Below are 21,629 nucleotides of genomic sequence, written 5' to 3'. Positions count from 1 at the left end.
CTGCAGCATTTGGGGGCACTGGAGCTGACAGCAGTAATTTTTAAATGAATTAAACACTATAAGCAACAGGTAAAAGGTGGTGCAAATTTAGCCTATGATTCAAGAAAGAAAAGACTTCTCTGTCAATTTCTTGTATGTCTGGAAAAAATGAAGACAAACTCTGATTTTGGAAATGTAACAAACAAACCTCCCCCCACCCTCTCATTTGTCTCCAGCAAGGGTAATACGTATTCTTTGTCTAGCTGTGCAAGAAGGAGGACCATTAAATGTGGTTTAATTAGGCCACAGCTTTATTCCTAAATGTCTGAGAGTACTGGCAGATAAAAATGTACAATGCTGGTAATTCCATGATAATTTACACATACCTACTGTCAGCCCTCCCCCTTGTCCATCCTGGTCCCCAGCCAACCCACTGCTGAGACCTCATACTCTTCCCTAAATGAGGGTTAAGGAGGGCTATATAAGAGGAAGGTAGTTGACTCCCTGCCATAAAAGTCATAGGAGCCCTGAACCTCCCCTCACCCCCCACTTTCTGCTCCTTTAAAGAGTATCTCCTTTAAACCCTTTACCAGTCATTTTTATCCAGTCACCATATCCATTCGTACAGAGTACCCTGCATTGGACATCCACCCCAAGGAGGCACCAGCAGTTACTACCACTCCCAATATCTAGCTAAGTTCCCAGACATCCACTGATGTCTTCTTTAATATCGGCCAAAAATGTATCTGCTCCCAAGTCTGATAGGTGGACCCTATCCTCCCTGAATAACTCTGGTGCCCTGTATGCTATGCTCTGATGAGAAATTAGCAATCCTACTATGCCACCTCTGAATTTGTCCATCTCGCTGTTCACGTACCTCTAGCCTTGACAACATGTGGGTGCTTCACAGCTTCCTGCCACACGCTATGTGGCAACATCTCTCAAATAGTTTTTCCTCCTGGAGAAAGTTCCAAGATCTTGCCCCCATCCCTCATAGATTTGAGTATTAAGTCCATCCCTTTAAATGTTCCCAAATCATTTTCCCTGAGGTGAACCACAATCATATCTGAACCACAGTCCAGCTATGAACCTCTAGACAACCTGGAATCTCACCTACACACCCAGTAAAACAATACTGTGCCGGTAGATCCATACCACTGTCTGCTTGCGTCTGGAATGCAAGCGCAAAAATAAAATTAACACATTTCCCTGCTGGGGTGTCTCTCACATTCTGTGTGCTTCAGAACACCAACGCCAAATTACCCGAATTGCCCAGGCACTCAGACCTATCTGAGCCACTGCTGTTGCCACCCAGATCCTGAGTGAGTGGGAATTAAATTCATGTTCTGAAAGCCCCCACTGCATCAGTCCCTGTCTTAAAACTAACAAACTGGTATGTTGTCAGGGGACTCCCGTCAGCATGGATAAAGAGGGATCCATCCCTCCCTGGTGTTATTGACATGTATTCCCTAACAGCTGCCGCAGGGCAGATCCTGGGTTTGCCACCCTTCTGTAAAGTAATCGGTTCACTCTGACCTCCTGGATCCATCTGTGACCTACTCAAGATTAATATCAGCAGTTGCCCCTACCAATGCATGTCCCTTAATCCGAATCCCTTCCAGGAGAATCCCTACAGGACCCAGGTACTAGCTCACTGATCCTAAAAGCTCCAAAAAACACTACCAGGCATAACACCATGAACAAGGCCACCTCTTGTCCACATCGACATATGGGCTCTAGGATCCACACCAGATTCCTCAGCATATTAACAGTGATGGGAGGATGTGTATCCTCCCAAGGGACAGTGCTTTGGGACCAATCAGCTAGAAACCTCTCAATTAAAAATGCGCTACAAGGTTCTGGGAAAGCATACAGCCTACTGACAAACATAAGGCCTGATAGATAAGTGGAGATGGTTAATGACACCAGTTGCCAGGTTGCTAAAAACACCATGTACTCCAGGACCCAGGTCCTCTGTAATTGGCCATGTCAGTGATAGGCCCTCCAGCTCTTGAAATTGCACAGAATCAGTAAAACTTCCCTCATAGCTCCAAAATGTTTATGGAGTCACCAATCTCTGTGCTATGCTGACAGCCATCATACATCAAGGTTCCATCATGCTAGCAACATCCATTCAGGTTCCTTGCTGGTTCCTGGTGCCAGCTCCTGAAGTATGTCCATCTGAAAATGAGACAGTGCATCTGCCATGCCATTATCAACCTGGACACATGTTTGGAAGAGAAACAGATATTAAGACTTAAACATTGTAGGTCAAATGCCCTCACCACCCTCATAACCCTGTGTGATCTGGAGGACTGAAGATTGATAACATGTATCACTGCCATGTTGTCACACCAGAAACACACCCTTCTATTAGCGAACTCCATGCCCCAAATGATCGCTGCCACCAAAATGGGGTGTGGGGGGAAATCCAGAAATGTTGTATCCTGCACTGTCCCTTTTTGTATCCAGGTGGAGGGCCGTTTCTGGGTGCACCACCTGCCTTGGTAAAATACCCCACAACCCATACCTCCTCAAGCAGCCTCAGGAGTGGATCTTTAAATCAGTCTTGAGTATCCATTCCACCCCTTCATGATGACACTCCATTAAAATGGCTCAGAAACTGTTCCGATATCATCTAATCCTCTTCCATCTCTCTAGTAACTCATAAAATGATTAGGTCTAGATATGCCTGCAGTGACAGCTGCAAACTGGGCTCAAAATGTCTGCCATGGGACTACCACCTGACAGGGAAAATTAAGATGCCCAATAATAGATTGCAGCTCATGTAGTATAACTTTCTTGGCTGCTCTATCTCTCCGAGTCAAGCCTTCCTGAAGCTTATCCTGAGGGAGTCAAGATATACCCGTCCGTGTGTCTAACTCAATCTCTAAGTAAGTTAAGGTAGTGGAAGGACCCTCCATTTTTCCTCCCCTAAAGAACCTCCATGTTTTTTACACAGGGCCTGAAAGGTGTCCATCAGGTTAACACATTCCCAAATTCGCCCTCACTGCGAACAAGAAGTCATCTAAGTAATGCACCACCTGCTGTAAATCAGCTTCCTGCATCACTGCCCAGTGTAGCATTGTGTTGAATTTCTCAAATGCTGAATAGGAAATTGCACATCCCATAGGCAGGGCTTTACCAAAATAAAATAGTCCTTTGAAAGAGAAACCTGAAAGGATAAAGTCAGAGTGATGCCGGATCTATTCCATTGTTAACTGAATGAGTATGACTGGTGGTGAATTAAGTGATACTCAGCTGAAGCCTTCTTAGGGACTAAGCCTAGGGGAGAAAGTCGTACACATAGCTGAATGGCCCTGCTACCCTATTCTCCTTTAGTTCTTGTGTAATCTTTTTCTTTACAAAATGACCCATTCCCGCTGAGGACTTCAAATTTTTGGACATTACATGACTTCTTTCCCCCATAATAGGGATTCTAAACTCAAAATAAATCCATCCCACAATACGCCCCATCTGTATTGTAATTCCAAAGGAGCACCCTTAACACCTCAAGTTTGCCCGTAGATGGCGTTCTCGTCCAGCCCCCATTTTCAGCTCATCCCCCATCCCTTCCTGTGCCTTGGCCCCCATACCATGCTTCTGTACCCACACGTCTGTAGGTGCCATTTTACTTACCCCCTCTTCTGTTTCCCCACTGTGGCCTTCCCCAACTGCTGTTGCAATTGTGGGCTGTATGGGCCCCAAAGCACATTTCGCAAACATGGCTAAATTTGCAGGTTAAAAACATGTACTTTCATTAAATGCCCAGCAAATGTCATATATGATGAATGTGATATTTAAGAATCATCATTTATTTCCTTGTATTGCTTGCTATTTTTTGTGTTAGAAAACTAAAAAGAAAAGAACATGTTTTCCAGGGAGGGAACTGAATTCACTTTTACCTGCAATCGATAGTTTTAGCAGAATAATGCAGGAAAAATTATATTGTATCTACAGGTTGCAGAGAGCTTAAGGACCCAGTTTTTGAGCCTACATCAGGGCAATATTTATCTTAACTGGGAGAGGTAAAAAATCAAATTCTTTATAAATATTTTTATAATTCTGTCTCTTGGTAGCTTGGAAATAGAAGTTTGAGGTCTGGAAGTTTCTTAATGGTCTTAGTTGGATTTGTTTGGAGGTTTATTGACTTTGTATGTGATGTGTTTATTACTTAGTAACGTAGGAAAATATGAATTGGTAATGCTGTATAATGCTTTAATTATATCTTTTATGAGGATAATTATGTAAAAGTAAATAAAGGTAGGGCTAAGATAATACTTATATTAGTATGTCTTTCAAAAATATAATGCTTATAACTTAAGTACTTTTATGTAATAAAATAAAAAGAATTACATTTTCAAAATATTCTAAGTAGCGAAGGCTCTTAAAAATAGAAAGTAAAGAGTAAAAATGTGTTTGTGACTTGCTTATATTTCAGATTGCTTTTTCAAATTACAGGTATGTAAAGGTTAACGTGCTGACTTCTGTATTTATGCATTTGAACAATGAGTCTCATAGCTGTATAGTTAGGAACCATTTGTGCAAATAATAAGTGATCACTACTATGCCTTTATATTAGAGAAGCAAAATGTAAAATCCATTTTTAAAATCAAATGATTGCTTCTAGAGGTGAAACAACAGGGCAGACTTTAACCTTAATTTTTTAAAAGAATGTATGAATTCTGAAAAGAAGAATATACTTGCCCACTCTGCCCTGTTCATGTTGCTAACATTTCATCTATTATATCAATCGTTAAAAAATAAAACATCATGCACTAAACATGGCTTGATAATCATGAAGTATGACAAATATTAGTTAAAATATGGAGCTCAGTCTTGCAGCCCTCATTCAGGTGAAACTTCCCACTGGATTGGTTACCAGAGATGTGCAAAAGTTCTGTTTTTGTTTTTTGCAAGCAGTGAAAATTGTTTACATACAGCCCTACCCTAAACACTGGACATTGATGACTCCATATTCAAAATCCTGTGCAGACTTCCTATTGTCAGAGATTGGCATTAAAGAATTCTGTATTTTCAAGATTCTGCACAGTCAAATAGAACACAGACCTGTACACTCCACTAGTTCAACACCTTTAAAAAATTGGCATAGCTATACATCTAGTCACATGAATGAAATAAAGATAAAATTTGTGTGGGAAAGTGTCATTCCAGTCAGACAATTCTGCAAACCTAAAATCCATTACTTAGAAAAAATACATATCCTGAAAATCAAATATAAGGGGAAAGACTCCTTTTATCGTAGAATCATAGAAGATTGTGGTTGGAAGAGACCCCATCCCTGCCAGGGCTTTGTCAAGTCAGGCCTTTTAGTGGCTAAAATGTCTCAGGGGATGTTGGATTAGCAGAAAGAATATTTATGATTCATGATACTAGATCCACTGTGGTCAAATTGAACCACAGGAATACAGCTGCTGTTCTTTTTCAGTTTTTGCATAGGCACAAATGATCAAACATAAAGACCACTGAGGATAAGTGGCTTGCAGGAATCAAATATACACGAGGGTTATTTGACTCATGGTTGGGGTGAGAGGGGGAGAAAACATCAGATAAATCTTTACAGTTAAGAGGCTTATTGAAGGCATGTTTAAATACAAGTTGAAGAAGGAACCGGTTGCCATATGGGTCATTTTGATATGCCCTACATGCATTTTGCAAAAACAGAATATTCTGTCAGTTCAGGTTGTTAAGGCGGTGGCTCTGAGAGAGTCTGTGGGTATGATCAAGTATCATCTCAGGCAGAGCAAACAGAGTGCTCATCACAGGAATGGAACGTTCCACACAATGGCTCACGCTGACCCATGGTGATGCATTAGTGTCGAGAAAATGTCACAGGGCCACCAGCATGCATCCCTGCTCCTTCCAGTGAACCATGAGAGGGAGAGAAGAAAGATATACTCTGCCCTCCCATAAGGAGGAGGTACTACATGTAATGGAGCTGAAGAGAAACACAAAATAAATCCCAGTGCCATCTCCTGCAATTGCTTATTGTGTGACGTCTGTGTTAACATTTTGTCATTATGTAAAGATATGTTGTGATCTTGCAGTATTTGCATTGTGACACTTCAATGTTGGGACATAACTGATTTTTTTGGTCTGTTTTACTCCAATCAATGATAGAGAGATTTTCCATTTTTACAAAATTAAGTTCAGCACAGCTAGAATGTGAGTCTATATATTGTAGATAAGTGGCTTACCTTCCTGACTGTATACGATTCCCAATATGGCAATCGATAGTTTATTTTCTTTAGAATATAATTACAGGATTTTTAAAGGTCATGCATTGGACATATGAGAAATGTAATCCCATTAGCAATCATCCATTGTAAACTAATCTGTTGTAGATATAATATGGGGCTATATTTTATATACAGTTTTAAAACTACTGGAAAACAGAATATCTGGAACCTGAAGTAAAATGATAGAATCATATCCTGGGTTTTCTGCTACACACTTGATTCTTCATACATAGACTGTAGATTTATGTTCGGATTATTTTCTTCACAAATATCTCAGTCTACTGAGCCCATACTGTAGAAAGAGATTTTTTTTCCACATTCTATAAACTTCTTTTTATGGAGCTCAAACTGAAAAATTAGATGTGCAAGAAATGCATGTTTGATAACTGGCTGCAAAAGTGATGAATTTTCCTAACTCACTTGATGCTAATTACATCTTTTGCACTTACCTTTTTTTTTTTCCAGTTTGCACATTCTTCTGTATCTGTTAGGCCATATGTTCAGGTGACACTCCAAAATTTTACATCCTAAAGCGTGGAAACTTTACTTTAGTACCTAAAAGACGGTATTGTAAACACTACATTATTTGCTTTATGACACTGACTTCTTAATAGGGATATGTTTAAAAAAAATTCTGTATGCCAGCAATACCTTTTTGATTCAGTAGGAGATAGAAAAGAACTCTAAAATAAAGAGCGGGGTAATCCTCAGAGGCCAAATTTTGTGTGTGTGTGTGTGTTTGCCTCACGTTGATGGAAAACATCTATTCTTAATTTTTTTATATATTATGCAAAGCTAGTTTATTCTTGTGAAAATATTGGACTTCAGCCAATACAGTCAATTAAAAAAATATGTAAAGATGACATTTTTTATACTTGTCTTTGTCCCTTTTTGTGATGGTTTGGTTTTGGCTATTTTTTATTTTTTTAATGTTTATGATTTTGTTTTAAGTGTTAAATCCCCCAATGCCCATCACTAGTGAGAGTGTGTCAGATCAAATTATTATAATTATTGCTATTACAAATGCCATTTGATATTTTGTACATACCGCTGCTTTTTGGTCTTCATTTTACAAATGCTTTTTGACTAGAGTATTCTTTTCCTCATATTATTAACATGTTCTTCATGGAATTTACATGAGGGAAGTGTATGGTATGATCTACATAATAAGCAACAGACACCACAAACATGCTGTCTAACCATTGTCAAGTTTGTGTAGGCATCATGGCAGAGGAGACCTTTAGGGGGGGACCTGCTGGCGATCAGTGAGATGGCTTTATGGCTTTTCACAGGGAGCTACTCCCATGCATAAAGGTTGGCATCGGAGAAAGCTCAAAATTGATGGTTTGAAAATTTTACAGAGGAGCAGTCAAGACTGGCACCATTGGTGTAACAGATGCAGTGTAACATCTCAGTAGTGTAAAAGAGATGATAAATATGGCAGGGTTAGGCTGTGAGGGCCCTTTAAAGTGAAGGCAGATAGTTTGTGTATGGTGTGTGGAAAAGAGGGAGCCAGTGGAGGAATGCAAAGTATTGGGGGTTGGGGAGCACATGGCTCAAGGAAGTTAACTTTGCAGCAGCATTCTGCCTGGGAATAAGTGGAGTTAGATAGGATTTGTCAAGACTGGTGAAGAAGAGGTTGCAATAGTTCAGATATGAGATGAAGCCAGACTTGACGGGCGCTTTAGCTGTATCGATGTAGAGGAAAGGCTGGATCTTAGCGATATTGTGCAGGAAGAAGCAGCAGGATTTTGACACTGCCTGGATGTGTGGACGAAGATAAAATGCCCAAGTTACAGGCCAGAGTGAGAGGGAAGGTGGGGGTGGTGTCCATAGTGAATGAAAAAGGAAGGAGAAAGAGAGGCTTAGGGGAAAGATGTATAGCGCTTTTTACACCATGTTGAGCTTTAGCTGGCATCTGTTTTGGCTGCAGTAGGAAGATTGCTTTTGCCTTTTTTTTTTTTTTCTTCCCATAGTGAACTTTTCTCTTATTTTGTGGAATGAACAGGGTATAAGTGGGGTGGGGGCACTTTGGGCTGCTTGCATAACATGAAAAAGAGGAGGGGGAGGACAGGGTTGGTTTGTGGAAATTAATGGATGGGGATGTAGGGAAATGTAACATTCTGTACTTTTTGAGGCATTCGTATGTGTTGTTTGATTATTAATTTTTGTCTGCCTATTTTTTGTTTGCCTTTGGGAAAGGACCTGTCTCATATTCTGTGTTTGTACAGTGCCCAGAACAGACTGGACCCTCTGGGTGCCACTGTATGCAATTAGATGATTAATAATCTCATTGTGACCATGTATTACATCTGTTATCACAGCCTGAAGTTTAAAAAATGTGGACTTACATTTTTATCTTTCCTCCTCCCCTGCTCTAGTTCCCTGGTTTTGAATAGAGACCTTTTCTTGATGGGTTCTGTGCCTGAAGGCCCTGGTAGCCTTAACATAAATAAACTATGAAAAGCATGTACAATAAATAAGCAGTGTAGCTGATTAAGCCCTAAAGTGGGCAATAAATCTTATGCTCAATTTACAATACAAAAGCAACAGTGCACACAATCTAAAATTAATACCAAAGCCAGCCCTGATGGATTACAGTGAAGTACCTTTGCTTATACCAAGTTGAAGAGGCTTCCACAGACAGCCACATGTCTGTCACAGAAAAAGTCCCCAGGATGTGCTAGTTTTGCTTGGTGGAACAGGTTTATATGCTAGATCCCTGTCTTCATTGTAGGAGCCCAGTTTGTGTAGTTCCCATACAGCCAATCACTTGTTCAGTGATCCTGACATGTGCTCCCATGCTCTTCTTTGGTATGTGGCATAACAGGAAGCAGGAGTGCTGACTAAAAAGTGACTCAGTCCTTCAATGTGTGAAGCACTGGGTTGGAGAAGATGAATCACTACAGGTTCTTTCCAGCACAAAGGATTCTATGACCTAATGGTGTGAGAATATTGCATGAAAAATCGAAGAGGATAAGATGAGAAGAGAAGACAGAAATCAAAGAGTGTTTAACTTGTGCCAGAGTTTGCCAGGGCTGAGCCCCGGCACCTCTAGGCTTGGCAGTTCATAGCTCCGGCACCTCTGGGCTTGCCATGTCATTGACAAAAGTAAAAAAAATTGCTTAAGCCGTGGCACCTCCTTCATTACAAATTAAGCATTGGGGTAAGGAGAGACAAGGAAAAGAGGTGGCAAGAGGAAGAACTTTGCTGGGGTTTGATACTATAGAGGAGCAGAAGAAGAGAAGGAGAACTGAAAGTGAGTGGATAAATAGTTAGTGGGTGACACGAAGGGGAAAAGAGGATGGCAAGAAAAGTGGAGTGATTAAATAGGGGAATGAAAGGAGGTAGCTAGCCAGCAACTCACTCGAGGAGCCATCTAGAAAGCTTCCCTGAGCATCTTGGTTATTGATACCACCTTCCTAGACGTGCGGTTTACTTGAAAGGTCAAAGGTGGGTTTTACTCACTTTTTGCCTAACAGAAAGGTGGTAATTCTGATTTGCAGAGCACGAGTGTGTAAAATTTTAACCCACTGCAGTACCTTAGTACACAGTATCAATTAAGGATGGCATTTCAGCTCAACTGTCCTATTCTTGCAGACTTGTCAGACCTTTGCAAGCATTATAGTGTAATCTTGGTTATTTAAATTCATTCATTTTTTCTACTGGAATTTAATGGTTCCTGTGAAGCAATTATGATCTTTGTACAAGTGTAGAGACACTACCTGTCAATGAGTACTTAGGGAATTCTTAATATGTAGATTGCTGACCTGATAAACTGTAACAGCTCCGAGGGAGTAGTTATGGTCTGTTGCATCAATGAGTACTTAGGGACTCTTTAATATGTGGATTATGGGGACAGTAAGAACGGCTGCAGTACATTGTGTCAGTGCAGCTGTTTCACATGTGAACTAAGATATTACACTAAACAGTCTTACAAAATGCTGTTAAAAACGAGTGACAGTAGTCATTATTTTAAATTAATAAATGTCTTTTTCAATTTTATTTTCCCAGAACTACAAATGAAGGCACTAATCCAGATCCTGGATTTATTAGCTGTAGAGGTTCCATTTTGAAGTTATACAGGAGGTGTGCAGAAAGATCCCCAAACTAGTGTTATGTATTATTATTGATAATGTTTATTATGGTAGTTCCTAGAGATCCACCAAGAATGGGGTCCCATAGTGCTAGGCACTGTACAAACAGTAGTAGAAAGTTTACAGTCTGAATAGACAAGACAGACAGGGTGGGGAAAGGGGTGTAACAAAAAATCAATGTGAACAATGTAATGTAAAAAGAAAAGGAGTACTTGTGGCACCTTAGAGACTAACCAATTTATTTGAGCATAAGCTTTCGTGAGCTACAGCTCACTTCATGGTTAGTCTCTAAGGTGCCACAAGTACTCCTTTTCTTTTTGCGAATACAGACTAACACGGATGTTACTCTGGAAAATGTAATGAAAGCAAACATCAAATTAGTCTCACAATTTTGGGGAGGGGGCAGAGAGGATCAGTTAAACGGAAAGAAAAGAGAAATGGGATTGAGCAGGGCTGGATGGTAGAGCAGAGTGGCAGATGTGGAGTGAAACAGAGGTGAAGAGACTGGGAGAGAGAAGGTTGGAGCAGATGCCCAGTCAGCACAGGGCAAAGAAGGTCTTGTCTAGTAAAAACTATAGAAAGTTCTCTGAATGTCTGAAAGCAAGTTTTGGAATACCTTTCTTCCTCTGCCTCCCTATCTGCAACTTCAGAACTGAAAAAACACTGATAACTTGTTCCTGGCCTGAGACTGGACATGCAAAGTTTTAGCATGGAGCAAATGTTGGCACCTAAACATTTCAATGATGGAACTCCGTAGAACTGCTTAGATGAGATGTGTACAGCTGCATTATAAGCCATTAGGAATTTATAACACAAAGGCCAAAACAACCTTAACTGTACTTCTCTTGATCCTGTGATCATTTTTTATTTTGTACTATTTGTGTATTTTACTGTTTAAAATGAGGAGCATTAATAGCCCTCTACTGAGGCTGCCAGCTGGCATTCTCAGATTCAATCATGAAGTTGGGTTCTTTTGTGCTGTTCTCAAGAGAGTCAGAGATTTGATTCAGATACTGTGCCAGACACACTGCATTCTTTCCTCAAATTTTCTATAAATGCATCAGCATGGATGGCTGTATTTTACTAGAGGGGAGACTGACACAATATAGCCATACTGATTTGCTTGAGATAGGATTCTACCTGCATGGGTATGAGTAGTATCAGGTTTTGGTAAAACTGGTAACCTCACACTTAAATGAGTTGTCATAAACCCAAAATTTTAATTATCACAATGGATTTTGTGGCAATGCAGTGAGCCAGGGGGATCGTTTGTCCTTTGCCTCTTTTTTTAAGGCACTTAGGTTGGCACTCCCAACTATGGTTGGCTGGAAACTGAATTCAATTTTTCAAAAAAATTTGAGATTTTGAAATTTGGTTTTACTCCTCATTGGGAAGGAAAAAAGAGACTTTTTAAAAATTTTCACACAAAAAAAATGAAGAAAAACAAACAGACACAAACCCTTACCCAGAACAGCTAATAGCCCAGGGTTTAGGGCACTCAACCAGGATGTGGGAGACCTAGGGTCACGTCCCTGCTCTGTGTGATTCTGATGAAAAAAGATTTAGTCAAAAAATTCCTGATTGGCTGTACTTCAAACTTTTATGGTAAGAGAGACCAAAAACAAAAATACTGTATCTTGTGTCGGGATGAGAGTTATAAGTTGTTTTGGTGCCCAGCAACCAGTCTGTCCGGATAACTGGCATCAACTCAGGCTGGGACAGGACCAGGCACGGGCAGGAGTGGAAGCAGGAACAGGCCCAGGCTGGAGTGGGAGCTAGAACAGGCACAGGCCGGAGCAGTCTGTCAGAACTACCAGGCAACTGGGAATTCTTCTGACAAGGTAGCAACATTGAGCAGACTGGAATGGTTGCTTCCATTAGGAGCCTTTATACCTGCCTTGGGGTCACCTGATTAGGTTTGTGGATTGGCTGGACCCTAGTTGATTGGCATGGGCCTATCATAGGATTTGCAGATAATTACTTCAGATGACTCACCAGCTCAGGCTCAGAGATGACTCAACACATAGTCCCATTAACTGCTACTGCTCCTTTGTGGCACTGTAGTTGTTTTTTTCTCTTTTATTTTTCTGATGTATGTGAGCCCATGTTTCCTATTGTGAACTGACAGTCATCCAGAAGCCAACCTTCCTTTCTCCCTGAAACAAACAACTACTGCACTAGATCAGCAATAAATCAGATCTGGCCCAAATTTTGAGACAGGAGCACATTAGTGTTCATACACATGATAGAGTCATGAAAAACTCCCAATACTTGCACTCAACTTGAGATTCCACACACAAGCCCTATACACATGCATGCATGCTACCCCAGTGTGTATGCTCTTGAGTCAGTTAAGTGCAAAAATGCTCACAAACTCATGCATGCCTGTTTGAAAGTTTTGAGAATAGCCTTTGTCACAGTGTTTCAACCAAAAACCATGAATGACAGAACCAATGAGCAAAAATTATTAAATGGAAGGGGACTTAATTTTAAGGGAAGAAGCAAAACTTTGAATCTGTTTTTATTTGTATCCAACTGGTTCATCTAACTCTAGTCACTTTGACCAGTTCTTACACTTTGTACTTGTTGCCCCAGTGGAAGTGGGAGGGCAGAGGCTGTTTATATTTTAAAAATAATTTTGTTCTTTTTGGAGCATTATTGGAACTGGTTTCAGAGGTTAATTATGTTGGAATAAAACACTGTTCATGGATGATTCAGTTTTTCTAGTATGTGGGCTGCTTGTCAACATATGTAATTGGTTGCAAGCCAAGGTTTATCAGAAATTCCCTGGTTCAAGAAAGCCTAAATGTATATGTACAGCCCATTTGCTATGTCCTGTTCCTATAGTCACAAAGGTTGGGCAGACCTCTTGTCAAGCATTTGTGCTTCCATCCATAAACAATGATGAAATATTTAAAATGTTATCCTATGTGTATTTTATTAATTGCTTCAACACTGTATAACATACTATAATGTTGGTGAGGTTTTATAGAATTTTTTATATATGTTTTTTTAAAAAATGAGAATCTAGATGCTAAAATAATGTTGTGTATTTTTGCCTGCAATAATTAATACTATTCTACCAAAATACAGGTGTAGATTCATTGGGGTTACACCAATACTGAATTCTGCCCACAGTTTTAAAAAAACAATTTAATGTGAGAAAAGCCCTATTCTAAAACTTCAGGAAAAAATTGCCTTTAAAGGGTTTTAAAGCTTTCACGTGTGTTTGTTTACATCTAAAGGAATGTTGTGTAGATGAAGCATAAAATTGCAAGCTTAGTGTTGTCAGAATTTTAAACATGGTTTTTCCATTTGTGTTAAAACTAAAATAAAAACTCAATTTTCCAAGTATACACTCTGAAACTCCTGAAAAGCTGTCAGATTTGTGTTGGTCCCATTACTACTTCATATCTGTCACTGGGGAAAGTATGCGAGCATGAGGTGCACACATTTATGCTCGTACTATTAGAGGAAACCCACTATAAACATCCTCATGGAGTCTGTAAATCATCCCCCAGTGCACAAAACACATTTTAAGATTAATGTTTTAAGTGAACAAGAAAGAGAAGAAAGTAGTGCATCTTGCTTAGAATTTTACTTTTAAAAATGGTTTCAGAGTAGCAGCCGTGTTAGTCTGTATTTGCAAAAAGAAAAGGAGGACTTGTGGCACCTTAGAGACTAACAAATTTTAAAAATGTTAGCTGATCCCCTACGTGTTTCATGTTTTATTATACGCAGTATAGTCACCCAGAATAATCTGATCTATAGTGCAATATAATTTAACATTGAAATAATTAAGCAATTACAGAGTCAGATTTTTAAATTTACTAGTGTGGTTGTGAGCTTTTTTCCTACTGTATCCAGTAACAAGGGACTGAAATTGTGTCTTGTTCTATATGACTGCAAAGCTGATGGCCGTTATGGTAGCTTTCTGAGGACTAAATACTACCCTCTGCTTCTGAGATCAGAATGAGTTATGAGGATTTATTTGGGGGAGCTGGTCAGGCTTTTAGGTTGACCATCATATCTCTACTCAGGTCCTCAAAGGTTCCTGGGCCTACGTTGCTTATTAAAAGAAATGTGACTCAGTATGTTTTTATAGAGAATTGGTCCATCAGTGGATGTTAGCCAAGATTGTCAGTGATGCAACTGCGTGCTCTGGGTGTCCATAAAACTCTGACTGCTAGAAGCTGGGACTGGACGGTAGGGGATGGATCACTCGATAATTTTCCTGTTCTGTTCATTCTCTCTGGAGCATCTGTCACCAGCCACTGTTGGAAGAGAGGATACTGGGCTAGATGCACCATTGGTCTAACTCAGTATGTCCATTCTTATGTTCCTATAATATTTTATTGAAACTCTTAAACAAAAACAAAATCAAGAAGATCAACTATCACTGAAGTTAAACATATTATTAATAATACTGAAGAAAAATGGACCATTACAGCAATCAAATGAAGGTCAGATCAATAAATTAGACTCAATATTGGATTCTAATTAAATAATCAAATTAGTTAAATCAAACTAATACTAAAAATAATCATTCTTTTTAAATTCTAAAGAGGGTTCTAAACAGGTGGGCTATCCAAATATACATTTTAACAGAAGAAATTTGCCAAAATCAATCTAATCTATGATTTAAAAGTCGGTCAAGAGCTTCATACTGAAACCATATTACGTGATGTTTAAACCACAACCTCAGAGACAATTATAAAGCTTCCTCCTCAGAATTCTATTCTTAGGTGGTGGCTGACCCTTTCCTCATTCCTCCCCTCCATCCCCAACAGAGACATTAAAATACAGACTTTAATAGAACAGTCTTGGTAAGCAGAAGTTTGAATAACCATTATTTACCAGAGATTACAGCTGACAATTTCAAGTCTCTTAGGACTTTTAAACATAGAACACGTTCTAATAAATAATTTTATGAGATAGTATTTAGGGCGGGGTTGAACCTGGGGAATTTATTTCTGGTGCCTGCCCTATCTGGATTTTATGGGTGCTCATACACACATGCATGCACACAGCCCACTTTCATACCCTAAAATGAAAGAATATAAAAAAGGGAGGGACCTCTCTCAGCTAATAAAAACAAAAACAGAAAAAGGGGAAAGAAGATACATAAGGTTTGTGAACTGTTCCGCTCTTGCAGTCTTCTGGACTCTTGTGGAAAAGAAACAAATACAGTAGATGGTGGCGCTGGAACATTTTTAATAATGAGGGTCCTGAAAGCCAGCCCCCATACCCCTGTCTGCGCCTCCTTCCCCTCAGAGCTGGGGCTGGGAGCAGGGTCGTGTCTCCAGGAGGGGGACAAGGAAGCGAGGCTGAGGCCACAGCTGGGGATGGGCGCGGGGCCAGCAGTGGAGCCCTAAGTCGAGGCCAGCAGCCAGGACTCCGGGTGGGGGGCCAGAAGTGGAGCTGCAGGCGCGGGGCTGGGAGCAGAGCCTGGGTGCAGGGCCAGCAGCCAGGACCCCGCGTGCGGGGCTGGGAGCAGAGCCCCATGTAAAACCTGGAGGTGCTGCAGCACCCACCCTTCCCCCGTATACCCAGTTCCCGTGCCTATGATGTAGACAAGAAGCCAGACAGTGATGTTCCATGGGCATAGTACTTCTCGATAGCAGATCTGTGACACTGCACTCCATATGATTTTACGAAAATATGCTAATGAGTGTGAATATAATGTAACTGGAATATGCTTCGTGCAAAAGGTCTCTTGTAAGGTATCATTACAAAGCTTATACTCTACTGAATGTGTTCATCCTATTTGTATGAATGTATCATTCTTGTATCTGAAACTAGGAATTTAAAATAAAACTCTGAGGTCCTACTGTAGTTATGCAAAGGGGGGCCATTAATGGTGGTTTAGAATCTTGATGCGTCCCATTAACTAGGACAATTGACTGTAGATGGCTCTGTTTACTTGCAAGCCTTCCTGTGAGTCAGGCCTGGAAGAATGAAGGCTTGGGGTCTCACAGGACATGTGACCATGTCACCTGGTACTGGAATCCATCTTAAACCTGGTGCTTTTCCATTTAGAAGGAAGGGTGGGGACCCATAGAGACAAAAGATTCGCGCATTGTGCCAAAGCTCTATAAGGGTGTGGAACAGAACAAAGGGGTTCCAGTCATGAGAAGTCCCCTAGTTACCACCTGAGCTGGAGCTAACAAGAACTGGAGCTACCAGGGGAAAGATTGGGCCCAGACTAGGAAGGAATCCAGTCTGTGAAAGAAGCTTATTGGAACATCTCTGAGGGTGAGATTTTATCTGTAATCGGTTTCTTAATGATTTAGGCTTAGACTTGTATGTTTTTGTTTTATTTTGCTTGGTAACTTACTTTGTTCTGTCTGTTATTACTTGGAACCACTTAAATCCTACAATTGAGCATGTGATCTGCTAGCTAACCATAGCTGATATCCTAATTGGCCAGATCGCCTAACTGGCTGAGTAGCAGAGCTGATCTTAAGCCCAACAGTAGCATTTGGCCAGGGGACACTCAATGCTTATGCCTGCAGCTGTGATTGCTCCTCTGCTGCCCTGTTCCCACCCTTGCTCCCGGCCTGCGCCAGTCTGCTCCAGCCGGGCTCCCATGCTTGGTTTCTGACTCTTGGTTCCCGACCCTTGACTCTGATTCTCAATTCTGATTCCTGAATCTTGACTCCAGCTCCAACCCCTAGGCATGACCACCCACACTTTGGTCCATGACAGCTTGTGCAGCCCAACACACAAGAAGGAGGTGAAGAAGGGGAGTAGGAACCACTCAGTTAGTGGAATGGATCCCGCTAAGGTCAGTATCTCCCTATCAGAGATAGCAGGCAACCTACAGAACCTACAGGTGCAGGTAGATGCCCTGCAGTCACAAAATGCTACGCTGCAGGCACAGGTTCCATCACCCACGACTTCTCCTCCTTGGGGACCTGAAATTCCCCTGCTGGTCAAGTTTGGCACAGCCACTTCCACTGTTTTATGAACCAGTGCCAACTCCTATTCCTGCTGCACCTGCAGTCTTTCCCCAATGACCAGTCTTGGGTGGGACTTATCATTAGCCTGGTGACTGAAGAGGCATTGGATTGGGCCTTCCCGCTCCTGGAATAGTATAGCCTTCCCCTGAACAGTTTGAGGATTTTGTTCAAATCATGCCAATATTTTTTGATCATCCAAGTCATATGTGCACAGCTGAGGCCATGAACCAAACCCTGAGGCACAGTGGCCAGCCAGTTGCTAATTATACTACAGAGTTTCGGCATCTGGTAATTGACAGTGCATGGAATGAGTCCCATAATGCTACCTCTGGGACAAGAAGTTATTGGCAGTCAAGGTGGCATTCAGGGAATGGCATCATGTCCTGGAGGGAGCTTGGCTCCTAGCCCAGTTCTCACAGACCAAAAGAACATAGAGTCACCTCTGGACAGCCAGACACCTCAATCAACACCAGATTCTCTAGTCTCTCTTTTTTGCATGATTTTACTCTGTTGTAATCTATTGCCCAGGTCTAGAAATAGGAAAGCAGATGCCCTGTCCCACAAAGAGTACCTCGAGCTTGGTGAAGAAGTTTTTTCTACAATTCTTCAGGCTTAAGTCAAAGGGGCAGTTGACAGCAATCTAATGTTGTCCATTTGTTGTCAGCTGCTCCACAACTCCTTTGCAACCCAGATCCATCAGACCCTAGATAATGCAGATGCCCCATCTGGTTCCAAATTTAAGCTGCAGGATGGCCTCCCCTATCACAAGGATCATATTTACATTCCGGAGGGTCAGCCTAGATTCCAGGTCATGTCATGCCACTCCCTAGTCACTTTGGTAAATCAAAGACATGGGACCTGATACCATAGAGTTTCTGGTGGCCTACCCTATGCGCATGTGTCAAAGAGTATGTAAGTTCCTTCAATCTTTGCTCATGAGTCAAGAATCTGTGCTTGAAATTGCTCAGCCTTCTCCAGCCTTTGCCCTAGAGCAAGGTTTCCCAAACTTGGTTCACAGCTTGTTCAAGGCAAGCCGCTGGCAGGCCGCAAGATACTTTGTTTAGCCATCACTTCCCGCAGCTCCCATTGACCGGGAACGGCAAACCGCGGCCACTGGGAGCTGCAAGCAGCCAAACCTGCAGAAGCTCAGGTAAACAAAGCATCTCACGGCCCGCCAGGGGCTTACCCTGAACAAGCTGCGAAACAAGTTTGGGAACTCCTGCCCTAGAGTATAAGGTCTATCTTATCAATAGACTTTATTGTGGAACTGCCTGACTCTCCTGGGCACACAGTGATCCTAGTTGTGATTAATATCCTAACTAAAATGGCACATTTTTTTCATGTTGTGCCATCCCTTCCAGCCTGTAAACAGCACGTATCTTTCTGGAGAATATCTTCTGCTACTACTGCCTATCAACTGCCCCCAATTCATCTCCTGTTTTTGGAGGGAGTTTCTGCAGCTTCTTGGAATAGAGTCCCTCACTTTACCTACCAGCCAAAGACCAATGGGCAAACAGAACCAGTCAGTCAAATTCTAGAACAGTATCTGGTTTTTTTTTAAATTACCACCAAGCTGACTGGTTTTCTCTGCTCCACTATGTGGAATTTGCTTATAACAGAGCAATCCATGCCTCAGCTCAACAAAGCCCATTTTTTGCAAACTATGGTTTTCATCCATGATTCCATCTTGATGTATCCACAAACTCCCTGCAGATGCAGACTGGACTCCCCACTTCTCCAAGATCCCAAAAGCTCAAAGAGCAATTGAGTTCCACAAAAGAAACTTACAAACACCATGCTGACCAGGGGTGTTGGACTGCCCGCAACCTAGCCATAGAGGACAAGATCTGGCCATCTACCCAGAACCTCAATTTGGCTCTTCCATAAGCCAAACATGCTCGCCAGTAGTTGGCCCATTCAAGATCTTGAAACAGATCAATTCCCTAGCCTTCAAGCTGCAGCTACCTGCTTTGCTCAAAAATGAGGGATTTCACATTTCCCTCTTTAAGCCCTATACTGAGAATATGTTCCTGTGTCATGACAACCCATCACTACTGCCCATAACCATTCTGGGACAAGAAGAATACGTAGTCTGACAAATCCTTAACTCCCAGTAAGTTAGGGGAAAACTTCAGTACCTGGTGGGCTGTTATGGAACTGGTTGAAAACATTCCTACAGGACCTACTACAGGACTTCCACTGGGCTCATCCTGAGAAACCAGGCTCTAGGACCCCTGGGAGGCATCCTCAAAGGGGAGGTTACAACCAGGAATGAGGGCCTACAGTTGCACTTGAGATCAGCTGGCTAACTGCTGCTGAAATCCCTAAATGGCAGATCACCTGCTTGGCTGAGCAGCATTTTCAGGACTGTTCTTAAGCCTAGCAGTAGCTCTTGGGCAGTGGCTGCTCAACATGACACTTGCAGCTGCAATTATTCCTGCACTTGCTTTGTTCCCTGGTCTGCTCCAGTCCACTCTAGCCCTGTTCCCCTGCTCAGTTTCTTAATCTGGGTTCCTGACTGTCCCTGACCCTTGGTTCTGACACTTGCGGGTTCTTGACTGCTGGATCTTGACTGTGGCTCTGACCACTGGGCCTGACCACTGTAGCTCTGACCACTGGAATCCTAATTGGAAACATGGACAAATTGTTAAGGATGAATACAAAAGAATAGTGTGAGCATATAGGGATAAAATCAGAAAGGCTAAGGCACAAAATGAGTTGCAGCTACCAAGTGACATAAAAGACAACAAGAAGGAGTTCTATATATACCTGTACATTAAGAGAAAGACAAAGATGAAGGAAAGTGTAGGCCCACTACTTAATGGGGAAGGAGGGCTAATAACAGATGACATCAAGAAGGCTGAGGTGTTCAATGCCTATTTTGCTTCATTTTTTACTAAAAAGCTTAATTGTGGCCAGATGCTAACACAATTAATATTAACAACAAGGGAGAAGTAACACAAACCAGAATAGGGAAAGAGCAGGTTAAAGAATATTTAAATAAATTAGATATATTCATGTTGACAGATCCTGATTAAATTTATCCTAGGGTACTTAAGGAGTAGCTGAAGCAATCTTAGAAACTTTAGCCATTATCTTTGAAAACTGATGAAAGAAGGGTGAGGTCCTAACAGACTGGAGAAAGGCAAACACAGTAAAAGGGGAACAAAAAGGACCAGGAGAATTATAGACTAGTCAAACTAACTACTTTGTAAGCACCTAGAGGATAATAGAGTAACAAATAATAGCCAGCAATGATTTTGTCAAGAACAGATAGTGCCAAACCAACCTAATTTCTATCTTTGACAGGGTTACTGGCGTAGTGGATAGGAGGAAAGCTGTAGACATGACTTATCTAGATTTTAGTAAGGCTTTTGACACTCCCCCGTGTCATTATTGTAAACAAACTAGGAAATTGTGCTCTAGATGAAATTACTATACGGTGAGTGCATAATTGTTTGAAGGGCCATATTCAAAGATTAGTTATCAGTGATATGCTGTCAAACTGGGAGGACATATCTAGTGAGATCCCACAGGGGTCTGTCCTGGGTATGGTAGTAGTTAACATTTTGAATGACTTGAGTAATGGAGTGGAAAGTTTACCTATACATTTGGGGATGACACTGTCAGAACCTTCATTTTTGAGACCAACCCAAACTTGGTAGTGAAGCGGTGATACTTGGTTTCCCTCCTCTTATCCCAAGTTCACTGTGCCAGCAACACTGGTTCAGATAAAGTCAGTCTTGTCTTCAGAGTACTATGAGAACTCCTTGCAAAAATTGAGATTGATGGGTTAGTCAGACGATTCACTACCCTGGACATTTATGATAGTCATGACTCTTCAGAGTCTGTATGATGGAGAAGAAACATGACTTCTTAATGCTTATGGCACAGGATCATGCAAACTTCTTTTGCTGCAATGAATCAGATTTTGAATCTGTCTTCTTCCAATGATGCTCTGATCTCCCACTCTCCAGTTTCATCTGTCATAGATTGCAGAGATCATCCTGGTTCAGTGACAGCTATTGTTAGGGATTGGATGTCATGCTTATGATCAACACATGGTTGTGGTGTCTTACTAGCCTACCTATGCACTTGTTCTGAGGCTGGTCAATGTGCCATTCAGACCCCAAGTTTCCAACGATGGACCAGTGTTGTTGGTTTACTCACTAGATGGCTGGAAGGCCCTGATCTAAGTTTGTAGTTGGTGAGGATCAGACCCTGTTAGGGAAGTTTTTACTACATATTCAGTGTCTACACACCAGCTAAAAGATTTAAGTTCAAGTTGTGTCTGGCTGTATAAGTTGGACCTGTGACCATCTGGAGACTCT

The 21,629-nt window shown here is 41.4% G+C and overlaps 1 protein-coding gene across 11 annotated transcripts in view; it reads left to right on the top strand.

The window, feature by feature from the left end:
- The window catches only part of ELP4 (elongator acetyltransferase complex subunit 4), a 259,781-nt gene that overhangs the window by 145,152 nt on the left and 93,000 nt on the right, over positions 1 to 21,629 (top strand). The window contains exons 10-11 of one of the 11 annotated variants that reach the window (XM_037899907.2): positions 3,940 to 4,007; positions 5,683 to 6,310. The exons of 7 other annotated variants lie outside the window; for them this stretch is intronic. In XM_037899907.2, coding sequence (XP_037755835.1) covers positions 3,940 to 4,007; positions 5,683 to 5,704 — 90 coding nt within the window. In that variant the 3' untranslated portion in view covers positions 5,705 to 6,310. Of the gene's footprint in view, positions 1 to 3,939; positions 4,008 to 5,682; positions 6,311 to 6,704; positions 10,188 to 10,253; positions 10,281 to 21,629 lie in introns of those variants that run through there. 3 more of the 11 variants (XM_037899906.2, XM_037899909.2, XM_043549336.1) reach the window with 3 other exon arrangements.

Source organism: Chelonia mydas, chromosome 6, assembly GCF_015237465.2.
Source record: "Chelonia mydas isolate rCheMyd1 chromosome 6, rCheMyd1.pri.v2, whole genome shotgun sequence".
NCBI classification, from domain to species: domain Eukaryota; kingdom Metazoa; phylum Chordata; order Testudines; family Cheloniidae; genus Chelonia; species Chelonia mydas.
The sequence above is the reverse complement of the archived record's forward strand: the minus strand, read 5'-3'. Positions and strand labels throughout refer to the sequence as shown.